The sequence below is a fragment of the Thamnophis elegans genome, chromosome 6, assembly GCF_009769535.1.
Source record: "Thamnophis elegans isolate rThaEle1 chromosome 6, rThaEle1.pri, whole genome shotgun sequence".
Taxonomy (NCBI): domain Eukaryota; kingdom Metazoa; phylum Chordata; class Lepidosauria; order Squamata; family Colubridae; genus Thamnophis; species Thamnophis elegans.
Window position 1 is genome coordinate 77499484 of NC_045546.1, and position 18425 is coordinate 77517908.

The 18425-nt window shown below is 41.2% G+C and overlaps 2 protein-coding genes across 2 annotated transcripts in view; both read left to right on the plus strand.

Moving 5' to 3' along the window:
* CLPTM1L (CLPTM1 like) overlaps positions 1 to 10187 on the plus strand; it is a 32449-nt gene extending 22262 nt beyond the window's left edge. Inside the window, 9 exon segments of the mRNA XM_032219903.1 lie at positions 88 to 138; positions 1844 to 1866; positions 1868 to 1924; positions 2779 to 2813; positions 4296 to 4331; positions 4334 to 4350; positions 4443 to 4491; positions 5862 to 5976; positions 9553 to 10187. Of these exon segments, the coding sequence (XP_032075794.1) occupies positions 88 to 138; positions 1844 to 1866; positions 1868 to 1924; positions 2779 to 2813; positions 4296 to 4331; positions 4334 to 4350; positions 4443 to 4491; positions 5862 to 5976; positions 9553 to 9637 (468 nt within the window). The 3' untranslated portion in view covers positions 9638 to 10187.
* A 7460-nt stretch (positions 10188 to 17647) lies between these two features.
* TERT (telomerase reverse transcriptase) overlaps positions 17648 to 18425 on the plus strand; it is a 44300-nt gene continuing 43522 nt past the window's right edge. Inside the window, 1 exon segment of the mRNA XM_032220454.1 lies at positions 17648 to 17909. Within this exon segment, the coding sequence (XP_032076345.1) occupies positions 17661 to 17909 (249 nt within the window). The 5' untranslated portion in view covers positions 17648 to 17660.

Genomic DNA, 18425 nt, shown 5'->3' on the forward strand with positions numbered 1-18425 from the left:
TGTATTTTAAATTTTATATTTGGGGTTTCTTGGTCTGGGATCATAAATAAAATGGTGTATACTGATTAATTCTTATATTCTGTATAGTTTGGGGCATTTACTGAGTCTGAGAAGAAAACTGAGGAATATGATACTCAGGTAAATAACCCTATGTTTAGTATTATTTTTAGTTTAATTTTAATTGGTGAATTTTTTTATGCCAAAGACCTGTACTGAATTGACTACAGAATGAAACTGGGACGCCGTAAAGCATGCTTTTCTTACTATACGGGTAGTCCTTGACTTATGACCACAATGGAGGGCAACATTTCTTTGCTAAGCAAGACAGTTTATAACAGTGTTTCTCAACCATGGCAACTTGAAGATGTCTGGACTTCAACTCCCAGAATTCCCCAGCCAGCGAATGCTGGCTGGGGAATTCTGGGAGTTGAAGTCCGGACATCTTCAAGTTGCCAAGGTTGAGAAACACTGGTTTATAAGGTTGCCCCATTTACGACCTTTCTTGCCCTAGTTGTTAAGTGAATTGCTGCAATTGTTACATTAGTACCATGTTAAGTGGATTTGGCTTCCCCATTGTCTTTGCTTGTCAGAAGGTCACAGTAAGTGATCACATGATCCCCGACACCACAACCGCCAAAAATACATGCCAGTTGCCTAGCAAATGAATTTTGATCACATGATCATGGGGATGCTGCAATGGTTTTAAGTGTGAAAAATGATCATGTCATTTTTTTTCAGTGCCATTGCAATTTAAAACAGTCACTAAACGGATGGTTATAAGTTGAGGACTATCTGTAATGATTGCATCTTCTTCTATTGCCCTCAAACATACGAGTAGCCTAACATATTCTATTGGACAAAAAAACTTAAATTGTCATCATAGTGGGAGCAACTCTGAAATTGCCGCGTGGAAAGATTTCTGCGGTAATGAAAAATCAATAGTGATACCTACAAAAAGATAATTTACCTTTTCCAGACAAAAGTCCAACGTTATTTTTTTTTTAATATGAATTCCTGTTGAAAAGTATCTGTATTAACCCATAAAGGAAGATTCTTAATGATTAATTGTCCACAGCATTCTATAATCCAGTGTTAATCTACTAATAACAAGAGCTTCAACAGTTTTTGGCTGGTTGCGGTTATAGGTATAATTTGTACCTAATCGTTTAAGTAATATTAGTTGAAAGTGATCGTGTACATTAATTAGCCTGGACCTGAAGCAGGAGGGCAAACATTTTTCTAATCCTAGGATCACAGATGCCATTTCAATGGCAGGCTAAGGGCTAAAATTTAAAAATTGTAAAACTAAATTTGACTCATGTTATGTTAATTTCTTTATAAAATAGACGCTTCAAAAATAATGGTCTTTTCCTTCTAATTCTGGTTCTGTGGACAGAATCTTTGATGCATTTAAATATTTGGTATTGCATAGAAATTGTATTTTTTTTTTAAATATCTAAATAATTGTATTCTGCCTTCTTGATCTTTTATATTGAAGTTTACAAAGCTTCGATCTGATTATACTGAGATGGAAGTGCTGGCTGAAATGCTCAGATTTTATTTCAGTGAGGTCTCTTTTTATATATGTGAATTTGATGTAGTTCATTGAATGTTGTTGGATGTTGGAATCCAAAGGCGCATCAGCCTTTACCCCTCAGGATAGCAAATTATTCTGTACAAGTGGTGTTATAATGATGTAAAGGGAATATATCATTGAGGCCATTTGAAAAAAGGATAAAATTAAATATGTAGTTTGTTTTCTCTCTCTCTCTCTCTCTCTCTCTCTCTCTCTCTCTCTCTCTCTCTCTCTCTCTCTCTCTCTCTCTCTCTCTCTCTCTCTCAGGCCATGAAATATTTGTCATATTTGCTATCCATTGTGTATTGGAGGTGCAATTTATTCTTTGTTGAATATCAAGTACAAAAGGTAAGCTGCTTGTACATGATTTTAAAAATCTAAGGCATAATAAGAGATACTTTACCTTTTTGGTAGTATAAATAAAAAGTGCTGAAATGTTAATAAAATGTGTATTTCCAACAGCTGTCCTGTTAGAAATCATGCTTCTTTCTCAGAATTATATGGATTCTCTCTACTCCCTTGTCTGATCAAAGCCTTTATATCTTTATATCAAAAATTGATAGCAAATCCTACAATTTCTCTTCTGAACTACCAAATCAGAAAATGATCTTTACGGGAATAAGCATAGATAAATGATAAGCATAAAGCCCGCTTGTGTAACATTTGATCAGTACTTGTTACAACTTTTTAAGACTTTTCTGGTTTAAAGCTAAATTCAACCAGTCATCAGGAATTTCTTAAACTGATTATATCTGAGCAACTAACCTTTGCAAATGTTAAAAAATTTGAAGGGCCTTTTTTGAAGTTGAGATACCTTCTTCTTTCTCAGTTACCATCTACCATTAATACAAATGACTGAGGCTGCCAATATATAAATATAAATATAAATAGTTCTATATTAATTTTAATTTATTTTTGCTTTTTGTTCTCATTTGCTTTGATTTACCATTCTCTCTTTGTGTTACTTATGTAATACTTTGGCTAAAGTGGTGGGAGGTTGTAATATATCGTACTTTTATGTATTATAAATATTGTTTTTGACTTTCAGTTCTATGCCCTATATGCAGTATATCTGTGTCTATGTGTATGCATGTGCTTTATATGAAGTCCACAGAAAAATATAGACATTTACGTGTTAATTGTTGTATTTTTAAAAATGATCAGTCATGGAAATAATGCTCTCCTTTTCTTTTCTTCATAAGCTGGTATTCATGGTTAATCAATAGTTTTGTCAATGGTAAGTATAAGTTTTTACTCTTTTCTTGGAATGTGATTCTTTAAAGTATTTTCAAAAGACATTGCTAAGGCACAATATTTTTGGAAGTGGGTAGCTGTATGAACAGCAGTACTTGCTATCGTACATTGCTTCATAGAATATTTAGGGGGGGGGGGCACAGCTATAATCCAGTTTGATTTAGATCAATTCCAGTATTGGGTCCTGGGATGGTCTAGTGCGTGGCACGACAAAACCGCGGTCCACTAAAGCGCGCCCGATTAAACCGCGTCGCTGACGTCATCAGCAGGGCGACAACAGCGACCGCGGAGAAAAAAGGGTGCTTTAAATAGCGCTTTGAAAGCAAGCCGATTCACGTTAAGGTAAGGGTTAGGGTTAGGGTTAGGTTTAGCGTTAGGTTAAGGGTTAGGGTTAGGTTTAGGGTTAGGTTTAGGGTTAGGTTTAGGGTTAGGTTAAGGGTTAGGTTTAGGATTAGGTTTAGGATTTGGTTTAGGGGGGTTAGGTTTAGGTTTAGGGGTTAATTTTAGCTTTAGCGTTCGCAGCGTGCTTTTTTCGTCGCACTGTGATGATGTCAGCTACGCGGTTTCGTCGAGCGCGCTTTAGTTGAACGCGGTTTTTTGGTGGAACCGGTCTAGTGCAGTGTTTCTCAACCTTGGTGACTTTAAGTCCTATGGACTTCAACTCCCAGAATCCCCCAGCCAGCATAGCTGGCTGGGGAATTCTGGGAGTTGAAGTCCACAGGACTTAAAGTCGCCAAGGTTGAGAAACACTGGTCTAGTGGAATAGCAACTGAGATAGCCAGATCTGAAAAAAGGAAGTATCCAAATACGGTATGCTTCCTAAAACACAAGCCGTTTCATTTATTTGCAATAACCGTCTACAAGTTAATACATTAGGCTGGTAGTATGATCAAATTACAAGAGATAAGCTTAAATCCTGCTCCTGTAATTTCAGTTTTAAATTTGCAACCGGTAGAACAAAGCAAACTATTTTTTCTATTTCTTAGCCATACTTTTATGCTAATTTATTGTAAAATAAAATCTATTTCAAATCAAGCTGAATTTCTGATGTATACATGGCATGGATGTCTCTATAAATAAATCAATCAATCTCTCTCACCCGCACACATGCACACACACGACAACAGATAGAATTTGACATTTATTTTTTCTGGGAATTTTCTGTTTCATTGATTTCCCATTCCAACCTAAAGCCTTAGTTCTTCAAATATTAAGGTAATGCACCTGTAATTAAAATTTTGTAGGATTCTCCTGCATTTCTACAAAAGAATATGAACAAACATTTCAAATTTCTAGAATGAGCTAAGTATAAGGGAGGGTGAGAGCCTAAATTGAAATAAAAACTCAATATTAAATTGCAATATATTTAGTGTATTCTGATGTTTAAAAGCAAGAATAAATAATAATGGATATCTGTTTTTGTTCTATCATACCAAAAATGTGATATATTTTTTTCCTCCAACAGGAGTATATGCTTTTGGATTTCTATTTATGTTGCCACAACTTTTGTAAATTATAAGGTAATTAACAATTGAACCCAATATTGTATCATGTTATTTAACCCAGCCTTCAGCTTTTTAATATATATTTTATGACCTTTCTTTCTTTCCAGATGAAATCTGTTGCACATTTGCCATGGAAAGCATTCACATACAAAGTAAGTTAATTTATGCTGCTGAGCCATTAATTATTACTTGAAAATCAAGTTGCAATTGGAATTTTATTTGCCTGTCTGGTATTACCCCAAAAAAATCCAACGACATTATTAGGCAATAACTCTGATAGTGTAGTTTGTATAGAGAACCATAAAGTCTTATATTCGTTTTAAAGCCTGTAACCTGATTTGAAACAAATATTTAGGAGACTTTTATTATTCAGGTTCCCTAATAACTACTTTTAGATTTAAGACTCATAGGAAGATCAGCTGAGAATATAATGGAAAGCTGCACTTGGAGAAACCTTTGGCCATATACCCAAGAATCTCAAGCTGGTGTTTACATGATTTGTAAGAACAGTGCATTGACCATGGAGCCGAGGTGGCGCAGTAGTTAAATGCAGCACTGCAGGCTACTTCAGCTGATTGCAGTTCTGCAGTTCGGCTGTTCAAATCTCACCGGCTCAGGTTTGACTCAGCCTTCCATCCTTCCGAGGTGGGTAAAATGAGGACCCGGATTGTTGTTGGGGGCAATATGCTGACTCTGTAAACCGCTTAGAGAGGGCTGAAAGCCCTATGAAGCGGTATATAAGTTTAACTGCTATTGCTATTGCTATAATTATTAATGGTGTCAGTATTTATAATAATGGCAATATTATTTAGCCCATCAGGTCAGTGAAAGTCCAGTATAGACCTGCCTTGGTGCTGCCTTGGTAAAGTGGGGAGAAGACCCCAAGTCCCTGGCTACCTACCTTATGGCTCGCAAGTTGAATGAGTCTATTAACTGCTAGAGTCAACTTGTTGAGTCATGAGGTGGGTAAGCCTGTCATAGGAAGGATGTTTTTAACAAGTTACAAAATCATTTGGATCTTGCATATGGGTTTTGCTTGTTCTAGATTTAACCTACATTTTCATTAGCGGAGAGAAGGATCCTCTATCTATAACAGGGGTAGTCAAGCTTTTTATACCTACCGCCCACTTTTGTATCTCTGTTAGTAGTAAAATTTTCTAACCGCCCACTGGTTCCACAGTAATGGTGATTTTATGGAAACCTAATGAAAATTTTTAAATAATGCTATGTTTTTTTTAAAAAATCAATTAAATTTTAAAAAAAGGAAAGTGCTTCAGTATCGGACAAAACCCCTACCGCCCACCACGAAAGCTGGAACGCCCACTAGTGGGCGGTAGGGACCAGGTTGACTATCACTGGTCTATAACCTTAAAATGACGTTCTTTTTACCTTCACTTCAGCTATTCTGTTTCAATATTATGTCATCAAAAACAGTTGATTTGCTTGAAAATTTTGTTATTTTAAATAACACATTATTATTTACATGCCATTAAACAAGCTGCATCATCTTATCTATTACTTAACAGGCGTTCACACATTCATTGATGATATTTTTGCATTTATTATTACAATGCCAACATCTCATCGGCTGGCTTGCTTTAGAGATGATGTGGTGTTCTTGGTGTACCTTTACCAAAGATGGTATGTTTTTTTTTCCTTTAAATTTCCTCTCATTAGTTAGATGGCTCCTGGTTCTTCTACCAGGAGAAAATATAGATATGTCTCAGTGGTGGGTTTCAAATTTTTTTAGAACCTCTTCTGTAGGTGTGGCCTGCTTTGTGGGAGTGGCTTGCCGGCCATGTAACCTGGTAGGAGTGGCTTGCCAGCCATGTGACTGAGTGGGCATGGCCAACTTGTAAAATGTGGTGAAACTCACTTAACAACGCTCTTGCTTAGCAACCAAAATGTTGGCTCAGAAACTCTGGCATTTGAAGCATTCAAGTCTTAAAGCTGTCAAGTTACAAGACCCTTGCACCCCTAACTCTTTAGGGGAAAAACCCAGGTGTGTTCAAACTTGACAGCTTTAAGACTTGTGGACTTCAACTCCCAGAATTCCTCCTCCAGTCATGTTGGCTCAGGAACTCTGGCATTGAAGTGTGCAAGTCTTAAAGCTGTCAAGTTACAAGACCCTTGCACCCCTAACCCTTTAGAAAAAAAAACCCAGGGGTGTTCAAACTTGACAGCTTTAAGACTTGTGGACTTCAACTCCCAGAATTCCTCTTCTCACTCTTCATCTTGATGATGCGGATGGGCGGGGGGAGGGAGCTGGAACCGGCACTGTAGATTTGTGGAACCTCTTCTATAGAAGAGGTTAGAACTGGCAGGAACCCACCCCTGATATGTCTTCTATATCATGCATAGTTGAGAAAAATGTGATTGTGTATTGTAGTTTCTTTCATCTCTCTCATTCTTTTATTTTCATATCCGTTTTTTACAAGACCTTTTGATGCTATCAAATAATTACTCATTCAGAATGTTGCTCGATTTTTCCTATTCATTATCACCATTCAGCAAAGTATAACATATAGCTATCAACTTTAGAATTCCTATTTTCATACATATCCTGAACAGTCTAGCTGACACATAGCCTTCTGAAATATGTTTTTAGATTTCTTTTATTCAATAAATACCTTCATTGCCATTTCGGTTTTATTGAATCAACTCCACTTCAGGCACCATCATTTAATATATTACAACTTTAAAGAGTAATGTTAGAAACATAGCTTAACAATTTTTCACTTCATTCATTAATTCATGTTGTATGCCAAATATTTGTCTTGCATTCCAAGTCACGATCTAATATATGTAGTGAAGGTTAAGAAATGGACCAGTGGTGGGATTCAAATAATTTAACAATCGCTTCTCTGCCCTAATGACCAGCTGAGTAGGTGGGGCTCAGTGGTCATGTGACTGGGTGGGCTTGGCCAACTCAAGGTCACTCAGGTCGATGGGCGCTTCGCCTTAACTGTTACAATGGAATAAGGGTTAACTGGAGAGGCAGTTTCTGTAAACAGGACAATGAAGATGAGGCTAGAAACAACACCAGAATGTTTCCTTCCTGCCTTCCTTACAGGATTAGCCCTGTAATGTGGGAAAAAACAAAAGGAGATTTTTTCCAACAATCGGTTCTCCGAACTACTTAGAAAGTTACCAACCGGTTCTCCCGAATAGGTGCGAACTGGCTGAATCCCAACACTGAAATGGACCCATAAATATTGTCCAACAGTACTTGGCATGACTTCAGTCATTCAATGCTTTTACGTTACCTCTTTGATAGGATAAAGAAAGACTAAGTTACAGGTAGTCCTTGAGTTATGACAGTTCACTTAGTGACCATTCAAAGTTATGTAATAATCCCAAGTATTTATGACAAAGTCATGAAATTACGAATGTTGCAGCACCACAGCAGTTGTTGATGCTTACAAACGAATGCAGAGGCACTGCAACATTCACACTATTCCCCCCCCCCTGCTCCCCACAGCTGCTTCCCTCTCCCATCCTACTGTGCTGGACTCACCTTGCAAATCTGTCTTCTCTATGCCTCGGTTTCTTTGCCTTGGAAGGAGAGGAGAACAGGACGATTTCCTTTCCAGTGTCCAGTTGGCTTTCAATTTCCAATTTTAATGGATTTGTATGCCGCCCAATCCCGAAGGACTCCGGGTGGCTTACATAAAAACAGTTTAAAAAACAGAATACTAAAAAAGTTAAAATACAAAACAGAACGAATTAAAAAAAGGACACAGCATACACTCAATGTTAATGGGGCTGAAGCTCAATCAGAGATCAGCAGCCCCAGGCCTGCCGGAACAGTCAGGTCTTAACAGACTTTCAGAAGGCCGAGAGAGTAGGGAGGGTCCGGATCTCAGGGGGTAGATCGTTCCATAGGGCCGGGGCAGCTACAGAGAAGGCTCTCCCTCGAGGAGCCGCCAGACGACATTGTGTAGTCGACAGGACCCGGAGAAGGCTCACCCTGTGCGATCTTATTGGGCGCTGGGAGGTATGTTGCAGGAGACGGTCACGGAGATATCCAGGTCCTAGGCCTGTAGGGCTTTAAAGGTGATAACCAGCCCTTGAAGCGTTTTTCGGAGACCAATAGGGAGCCAGTGCAGCTCACGGAGGATAGGTGTAATATGGGTGTATCTAGGTACACCCAGTATCGCTCACGCAGCTGCATTCTGGACCAATTGTAGTCTCCGAACACTTTTCAAATGCTTTTCAGGCCAAAGTGAAAGGTTTGGGGGGCTGTGATCTCCCGTGATTTGAGGCATCCATCTGCTTTGGCAGAAAATAAGTATCTGAATTCATGCAAGATCACAGCTCCAGCAGAACCTTTCACTCTCGGCGTGAAAAGCATTTGCAAGCCAATTGGATGGCGGAGGGGAAATCCTCCTGCTCTCTTCTCCCTCCAAGGCAAAGACACCACGTCAAAGAGGAGACAAATCTTTGCAAGCAAAGTGAATCCGGCACAGCAGGTTGGGAACGGGTAAGCATGAGGTATCTCAATGGATGGGGGTGGCCCTGTTCCATCACTAGCGCCCCCCCCCCCGCCTCCTTGGCCTTTCCCACCCTGAGATGCCTCGTGCCCTTAACGACCCACGCATTCAATTAGCGGATGTGTGGGCGAAAGCAGCGAGTGATCATGTTCAAATGACATGATTCACTCCTACGAATCCTCGGGTTATGAATGTAATTAGCAGGCTCCATTACCTTCATAACTCCAGGATTAGCTGTACTAACTTTAATCATACTTGCTTCACCTGCAATATTCCACAGTAGCAATATAGCAATTGTCATTTGCAGCATACTTTAGCTAGACCACCACAAGTGTTAACAAAGCACTTCTTTACTTCAAGAGCCGAGGTGGCGCAGTGGTTAAATGCAGCACTGCAGGCTACTTCAGCTGACTGCAGTTCTGCAGTTCGGCTGTTCAAATCTCACCGGCTCAGGGTTGACTCAGCCTTCCATCCTTCCGAGGTGGGTAAAATGAGGACCCGGATTGTTGTTGGGGGCAATATGCTGACTCTGTAAACTGCTTAGAGAGGGCTGAAAGCCCTATGAAGCGGTATATAAGTCTAACTGCTATTGCTACTGCTATTCAAGATATATAAGTATACATGTCTTAGAGATATAAGTATAATGCATTATTAGCAATAGCAAAAATTAGATGCATGAAAAGACTTCGATTAAGAAAATGTCACAATTTCTTTTAACCCCAAGGCTTTATCCTGTGGATAAGAGCAGAGTGAATGAATATGGAGAATCCTATGAAGAGAAGATGAAAAGAAAACCCCACAAAGAATAATTTAAGATATTACTAAACAATTCTTTGGATTGATGCTGGCTGCATATGCTGTTTGACTTTTAAAAAAGAGATGAAGCAAAAGAGTATTCTTCAAAGCTTGGGACAGAATGTCATGGACATTGTATCATCTGCATTGCCAAAATATGTTACGATTACCTTTGGATTTCTTTTTCTTTTTTAAAAATTATTATTTGGGGTTCAGCAAGGCTGCCAATATTTTTGCCAGGCGGTTAACATTTTGAATTGCTTTGACAATTTCTGCATAAATATTTGTGTCCATTATGCTTAATGTCTTGAACCCTCCAACAGCCGGCATTAAAGAGTATGCACTTAAAATTCAGCTCTTCGGCTTATGAACAAGAGGGAGGTACTGTGAATGATTATGAAAAGGTAATAAACTGACAAGGACCTGCCCTTCACTTTCATACCATTCCGTAAAAAGGTTTTGGACCAATCCTTGGCATGTTCCAGCTTTTTTTAATGATTTTAGGGAGACTAAATTCCTCACTCACTCTTTGAAATCATAAGGATTAAAAATATTTGGATGGCTGGATTGTGTCCCTTATTTTGTACTGTATTTCCTGATGTGAGCATTTCATTTTTTTTTTTTAAAGATACCAGCTATGCTTCTTATATGAACCTAATTGTGGCAGCAACCATATGAAGACATGTACTCTCAATGGTAGATTTCAAACCATTCTACGCTGGTTCTGGATGCAAAGCGTGTAACTTTAAAAAAAAATATTATGTAAGTCAACTTACATGCAGCAAATAGTATTCTGTAGTTTGGGGAATGGAATTTTTTTTTGGGTACACACACAGCAAAACACTTTTGTTCAATCCTATAGTTGGAATTTCCGTGACCCGTCAAAAGCGCGGTCCACAAAAGCGCGCTCGACGAAAGCGCGCATTTGACGTCATCACAGCGCGACGAAAAAAATTAAAAATTGAAATAAAATAAAATTAAAGCAAGCCGATTCACATAAAGGTAAGGGTTAGGGTTAGGGTTAGGTTAAGGGTTAGGGTTAGGGTTAGGGTTAGGTTTAGAGCGTTAGGGTTACGTTTAGCGTTAGGTTAAGGGTTAGCGTTAGGTTTAGCGTTAGCTTAAGGGTTAGGTTTAGGGTTAGATTTAGGGTTACGTTAAGGGTTAGGTTTAGGGTTAGGTTTAGGGTTAGATTTGGGGGGGTTAGGGTAAGGTTTTCGCTTTATTTTTACATTTATCGATCACAGCGCAATGTTTTCGTCGCGCTGTGATGATGTCATGTACGCGCTTTCGTCGCGCGATTTTGTCGTCCGCGGTTTTGTGGTGGAACCGGAATTTCTTGATTCCACTAAACAGGATATTTTTTTCTAAGATGAAAAGTCATTAAATTTTCAGTCAAAAACTTGTTTTTTAGAAGAATGTAAATACATAAGTGCATGACACACTATTGTGCCAATGATACTTCGGCAGGGAGACCGTAGAGCTTTTTCATTCTATAACAATATAAACCACAATTGAAGAGTGGTGTGAAGCAAAAGGCAGGCAGAAAATACAAGATTTCAAAGATTCATCAAGGAAAATCAGTTCAAACTACCGGTAAGGAAATTGTAACTGCCCAATGGCCATTTTTTTGTTGTTGTTGTTTTGGTGCAGGGGGCTTAAAATGTTTTATAACGAGCCTTTTTTATAAATTGGGATGCTGTGTTTATTAAATAATGTTTATATTTCATGTGAAATATATTTTAAGCATGTTCAAAATGCAAGTTTAAACGACCATTTAGATTGTGGCATGAACCTTAAGCTGTGCTACATGTTCTTTTCAAGACCAATCCTCATTGATTCCTATAAAATTGTTACATCTGATCTATGGAATTGCTTTTTACTTCTCAAATACAGAACACTGGAGAACAATCATAAGAGTTCCTGTGGGGTCATGTGTCCCACCAGTGGTGGGTTGCTAACTGCTTTACTACTGGTTTGCTTGCGCGTGTGTGCAACGCTTCTGTGCATGCGCGGAAGCGCCCAGGCGGGCGGGCAGAGCCTCCCGCCGCCACCACTACCAGTTGGTCGAACCAGGACGAACTGGGAGCAACCCACCTCTGTGTCCCACATTAAGAAATGGTGGAGAGGAGGTAGGGCTGTGCCTAACTGCATGCGTAAGGCCAGTGTTTCCCAAACTTGGCAACTTGAAGATGTCTGGACTTCAACTCCCAGAATTCCCCAGCCAGCATTTCCTGGCTGGGGAATTCTGGCTGGGGAACTCTGGGAGTTGAAGTCCAGACATCTTCAAGTTGCCAAGTTTGGGAAACACTGCTTAAGGCCACTGACTTGAATGAGATTTGAGTATGCTTAATACTGTAGTGACTTTATTGCCAAAGGTTTTGCTTTCAATAGTGCTGAATAGGCATGTGTATTTTCCCCACTAGAGTTCCAAAAATATACTGGCACTTAATTCTCAAATATCAGGTTTTTGATTATTAGGATTGCTTACTGAAAATGAGTTGATTTCCAGTCTAAAGTAGTTATATTCAATCCCACTCAGAATAGTGACTAATTTAATTAGGGGGCTAAAGTATCACTAGTTTAGCCTGGATCCAACATTAATTGACAATTTTAGTCACTCCGAACCTTTCATTTTACTTTTATTTATTATATACAGCAGAATTTAAATTATTAAATGGAAGAAATATTGTCATGATGTAACCATATGCATTTTTTTTAAAGATTCCAACTATAAAAACCTTGAGAGAATTATTAATATTACAGATTTATTTGGCTAATGTTGGAAACTGCAAAATATAATTGCTTGGTTAAATGACTTGCAATGCAAATGCTATGTGATTTACATGAAAATAGTTTGTTTTAAATTTTGATTAGAAATGTAATTGGTAATATGAGAGAGATCTGGTTACCTTTTAATCCTGTCAATTATGTTTGTTTTTTCTCCACACTGTATAGAAATAAATGTTAATGTATATATACATATGAACACATACATCCACACTATTTATGGTATTTCTCAACCTAAGATTCTGATTATATTGCTGAGAAGAATCAATTTCGTGGAAATTTCACACATTACCTTTGATTTGGTCACTCACGCCCTCGTCACCTCAAGACTGGATTACTGTAACGCACTCTGCATGGGGCTGCCCCTGAAGAGTGGTCGAAGACTGCAGTTGGTCCAGAATGCAGCCGCGCGAGCGATAATGTGCCTAGATACACCCATGTTACACCTATCCTCCGTGAGCTGCACTGGCTCCCCATTGGTCTCCGGACACGCTTCAAGATTCTAGTCGTTACTTTTAAAGCCCTACATGGTTTAGGACCTGGTTACCTGAGAGACCGCCTCCTGCCATTTACCTCCCAAAGACCGATAAGATCACACAGATTGGGCCTCCTCCGGGTGCCATCAGCGGGTCAATGTCGGCTGGCGACCCCCTGGGGGAGGGCCTTCTCTGTTGCTGCCCCGGCCCTATGGAATGATCTCCCTGTAGAGATCCGGACCCTCTACTCTTCCGGCCTTCCGTAAAGCTACTAAGACCTGGCTGTTCCGGCAGGCCTGGGGCTGTTGATCAGCATCCAGCCCATTTTAAGTGGTATGTATTTTGTGTAATTTTAAATAATTGTATTTCTATTTTTAATTTTTATATTCCCTTGTTGTCTGTAAGCCGCCCAGAGTCCCCGGGGAGTGGGCGGCATACAAATGCTAAGAAACTTCCAAACTTCCAAACATTTGGAAATGCATTTCAGGGAGCAGTTAAAAGTTGGACTTTCTTACAAGATAGGAAGTAGCAGCCTCTGGACAGTCATTCTGATTTTAAAAATAATGTGTCAAGGATAGGAGAATTATAATTAGCTTTGTCTAAATAGGAAAGGCAAGATGCTGCTTTTCCATCCCGGCACCTACCATGTGGGTCCCCTTGCTTAATAGGTATACTAAAATATGTATGGGTAGTGGTGGCTATAGAGATGTGTGAGAGGGGCGTGTGCACAAGCATTCCTTTTATAGTCTGGGGAGGAGCCTAATTACCACCAGGTGAGTGCAATTACTCCTGTAACTGCGTAACTGTTCTTTGCCTATTAGCTCTCCAGTGCCGGGCATCTAGGAACAATTCCCTTGTCTCCTCCCCACTGCTGACCTCCGGATCACTCTCCCTTGTCTCCTCCCCACTGGTCCAAGGCTCAGGCGCCTCCTGGTGGCCAACCAGCCTCTCTGCGCCCTGCTCGGAGTCGGAACCCTGTCCATGGTCCTCCACATCCTCCAAAGCCAACTCATAGGGCCCCTCGTTGTCAGAGTCTGGTGGCAGCTCCAACGGCTCCTGCTGGGCCACAAGAGATGTGAGGCACAGTTCACTTGTATGAACTGTTTGAATTTACACACACAAACACACACTCTCACTCACTGGCCATCCTAAAGAATGTATTACCGTACCCTCACCTGACAAATGCAAGAAATTGAAGATGAAAGAATAGTATTGAGATGGCCTTAGGACCAAGAAGAGGAAACATGGATCTAAACCCACCCCGCTAGCTCTCAAAAAGGAGGAAAAGTGTTTCCGTACTTCTGGACAGCAGCTGAGGATAGGTGGTTTTTGTTTTGGGTAAAAAGTCACTCAAAGCTACCTAAGCTTGCCAAGTCACTGCTTCAAAGGGCAGTGAAAGAAAAACCAAGGAAATATCCCTTGGTGTTTGGTGTTCTCTGAAGAAAGTTCCTAATCCCTTGAAGTTAATGAAAGCTGTGATTCTCCTAAGTCACAGCGCAAAAGAACGAGACAGATTTTATGTTTTGCATGCACCTACGTTTTATAGCCAGTTAAATTTGATTGAAACTTAACCTGCCTAGGAACTACTCAAAATAATTGTTTTAAACAAGCAAAAATATATTCACTATTAATCCCTAGTCCTGGAAAAGTATACTTAAGAGATTAGACTCCTTACCCAGATTCCCAGATAGAAATTTGTTGGGACGTTGGATATTTGCGCTCTACATGGGGCTGCCCCTGAAGAGTGTTCGAAGACTTCAGTGCAGAATGCAGCCGCTCGAGCGATAGTGGGTGTACCTAGGTACACCCACGTTACACCTATCCTCCACAAGCTGCACTGGCTTCCCATTGGTCTCCGGACACGCTTCAAGGTGCTAGTCGTTACTTTTAAAGCCCTACATGGTATCGGACCTGGCTACCTGAGAGACTGCCTTCTGCCAATTACCTCCCAGAGACCTATAAGATCGCACAGACTAGGCCTCCTCCAGATTCCATCGGCCGGTCAATGTCGACTGGCGACTCCCCGGGGGAGGGCCTTCTTTGTGGCTGCTCCGGCCCTCTTGAATGATCTCCCCGTTAAGATCCGGACCCTTACTACCCTTCCGGCCTTCCTCAAAGCGACCAAGACTTGGCTGTTCCGGCAGGCCTGTGGCTGTTGATTCATCCAGCCCCATCCTAAGTTATGAATGTTGTAGAATTTTTAATGTTGTTTTTTTATTTTTTGTATGTCCCCCCCTCCTTTTTTTTACCTGTAAGCCGCCCTCAGTCTCTTGAGAGTGGGTGGCATACAAACCAATTAAATAGATGATAGATAGATAGATAGATAGATAGATAGATAGATAGATAGATAGATAGATAGATGATAGATAGATAGATAGATAGATAGATAGATAGATGATAGATAGATAGATAGATAGATAGATAGATAGATAGATGATAGATAGATAGATAGATAGAATTTCTGAGTTATCACTAAATATGAATCATGGCATTATTTATTTTGCTTTCGAATCTAAGCAGCCGTCTTATACCCATCCACACTGTGTAGCCTCCACTACCTTCCTCTTCTCAACAACGGTCAATGAATATCGGATTTCGGACAGAAATTTCGCCAGGTATCTGCTAGTCCTGTTTGGCACGTACTCGGCGAATCCGCTGATCTCGTCCTCCAGATTGTTTTGAACAAATTTAAAACCCTCTCTAAGAATATTTTACTACAGGCAGTCCTCGACTTAACGACAATTGAGTCCCACATTTATGTTGCTAAGTGAGATCATTAAGTGAATCTGCCCCATTTTATGACCTTTCTTGCCAGTTAAGTGAATCACTGCAGTTGTTAAGTTAGTAACACGGCTGTTAAAGTGCATCTGTCTTCCCCCATTGGCTTTGCTTGTCAGGAGGTTGCGAAAAGTGAACAATGGCCCTGGTGATGCAGAAAGTGACAGGCTTTAGACTTCTCAGGATACAGGAAAAGTTTATTTGGCAGCCAGGTCCAGAAAGCGAGCCCATGGCTTAGCATTGCAAGTTCTGGACCACCTTCGTTATCGAAGCACGCGTTCTTATACTTTCTCAAAGGCAGCGTAACACGGAAACACTTAACTCATTTCTTAATAGTTACCTTGAGGAGAAAGCCTTATAAGGAGATGGGGGTCTTACTTCTCCTTTCGTTACAGGTATGGATGACGTGTCATTAACGAACTTTAATTGAACCTTGTGGTTTGGACTTTTGACATAGGTTTGACATAGGGACGTTGGCTAAAACATCTTGTGGTTAGGCACTGGCTTCCTGTTTCTTTTGCAAGCTCCAACTCTTGTCTATGTGGCTTTTAATATAGAAGTAAAGGGGCCCTGAGAGGCTGTCCAGCCTGACCCAGTAGGTTTCACACTTAATGTCCAAATCTCACTTTACGTCCTACTTTATCGGGACACTGCAACCTGTCATAAATATGCGCCAGTTGCCAAGAATCTCAATTTTGATCACATGACCATGGGGCTGCTGCAAGGATTGTGTGAAAAACAGACTTAAGCCACTTTCCCCAGAGATGTTTTAATGTAGAACGGTCACTAAATGAAAATGCTGTAAGTCGAGGACTACCTGTACCAGCATCAGCCCCTCCCACCTCATTTACTACCGCCCAGTCCCACTTTACTTAATTTGGTGCCCTCGGAGGTCAGTCCCTATATTCCTATCTGTTCAGGGTGGGTTCCTGCCAGTTCTAACCTCTTCTATAGAAGAGGTTCCACAAATCTAGATTGCCGTTTAGAACCGGTTCCAGCTCCCTTCCCCCTCCCATCTGCATATCATCAAGATGAGAGCAAGAGGAGGAATTCTGGGAGTTGAAGTCCACAAGTCTTAAAGCTGTCAAGTTTGAACACTCCTGGGTTTTTTTTCCTAAAGGGTTAGGGGTGCAAGTGTCTTGTAACTTGACAGCTTTAAGACTTGCACACTTCAATGCCAGAGTTCCTGAGCCAACATGACTGGAGGAGGATTCTGGGAGTTGAAGTCCACAAGTCTTAAAGCTGTCAAGTTTGAACACCTCTGGGGTTTTTTTCCCTAAAGGGTTAGGGACGCAAGGGTCTTGTAACTTGACAGCTTTTAAGATTTGCACACTTCAATGCCAGAGTTCCTGAGCCAACATGACTAGAGGAGGAATTCTGGGAGTTGAAGTCCACAAGTCTTAAAGCTGTCAAGTTTGAACACCCCTGTGTATTTTTTCGGGTTAGGGATGCAAGGGTCTTGTAACTTGACAGCTTTAAGACTTGCGTGCTTCAAATGCCAGAGTTTCTGAGCCAACATTTTGGTTGCTAAGCATGAGCGTTATTAAGTGAGTTTCACCACATTTTACAAGTTGGCCATGCCCACTCAGTTACATGGCTGGCAAGCCACTCCTACCCAGTCACATGGTCAGCAAGCCACTCCCACAAAGCAGGCCACACCCACAGAAGAGGCTCTACAAAATTTTTGAAACCCACCACTGCTATATTCCTATCTGTTGTAGGTTTTTTGTAGTCTTACATAGCATATTGCAGGAACTCTCAAATGCTGGGATTCAGAATGTACATCCCCCCACCCCCCCCCCGCGATAGAGAAAGAAATGGTTGCACCCAAAATACAGATAACTCGGTGGAAACTTTTCCCGGGCTGCCTTAAAGGGCGTGGCTTCTGGTTCCTCGAAGAGCCAATCAGAGAGGCGAATCGGGTTTCAGAGGCTCCCGGAAACCCTCCCGGCTCTCTCTTTCCTTCTCCCGGTGCATCGCTTCTTGCGGCGCTTGCATGGAGCAACCTCGGCGATGGAGACCCGTGCAGGAGCTCCTGCGCAGCTTTTACGCGGAAGTGCTGCCGCTGGAAGCCTTCGTGCGGCGCTTGCAGAGGCGGACTCTTGCAAAGGACCCAACGCAGCCCCTCGTGCAGGACGGAGATCCCGGCTGCTACCGGAGCCTGGTCAACCAGTGCTTGGTGGGGCGGCTGGCTGCGTGCAAAGCCCTCCCTGCCCATTTCAGCGCCCAGCAGGTAAGCGAGCAGGTTTTTTGCATTGGACCCGGATTGCTTTCTGCCCCGCCGCCCCTCTCCCCAGAAAGCCCGTTTTAGGGTATGGTTCCCAGGGCCAGCCAAGTTTTGTCTGCGTCAAAATGCAGAAAGCGCTTCCCTGGAGAAATAATGCGCGTTGTGGTTTTACTGTGCAGTTTTCTCTTCCAATTCCTCCCTGCTGCTTGAAGTGGGCTTCCTCCCGCCTATTGTAGGCTGCCCTGCTTCCAACTTTGTTCTTCTGTGTGAACCAATAAAGGAGAATATTTGCAGCTCGGGGTTGAAAATGTGGGGGGGTCCTTGGTGCTCTCTCTGAGCTTCTTTCCCTGCGCCCCTTTCCTTACTCAAGACTGGGTACATCAGCGGTGGAACGGTTTTTAAACAATGGAGTTTATATATGGTGGTTTAAAAATTACAGCTCTAAAGTTAACTTAAAATTGCTAAAGATGTGTAGGAAGTTATCATCCAGCCCTCTCCCAGAAAAATGAAATATCCTAGGAAATATTGAAAAGG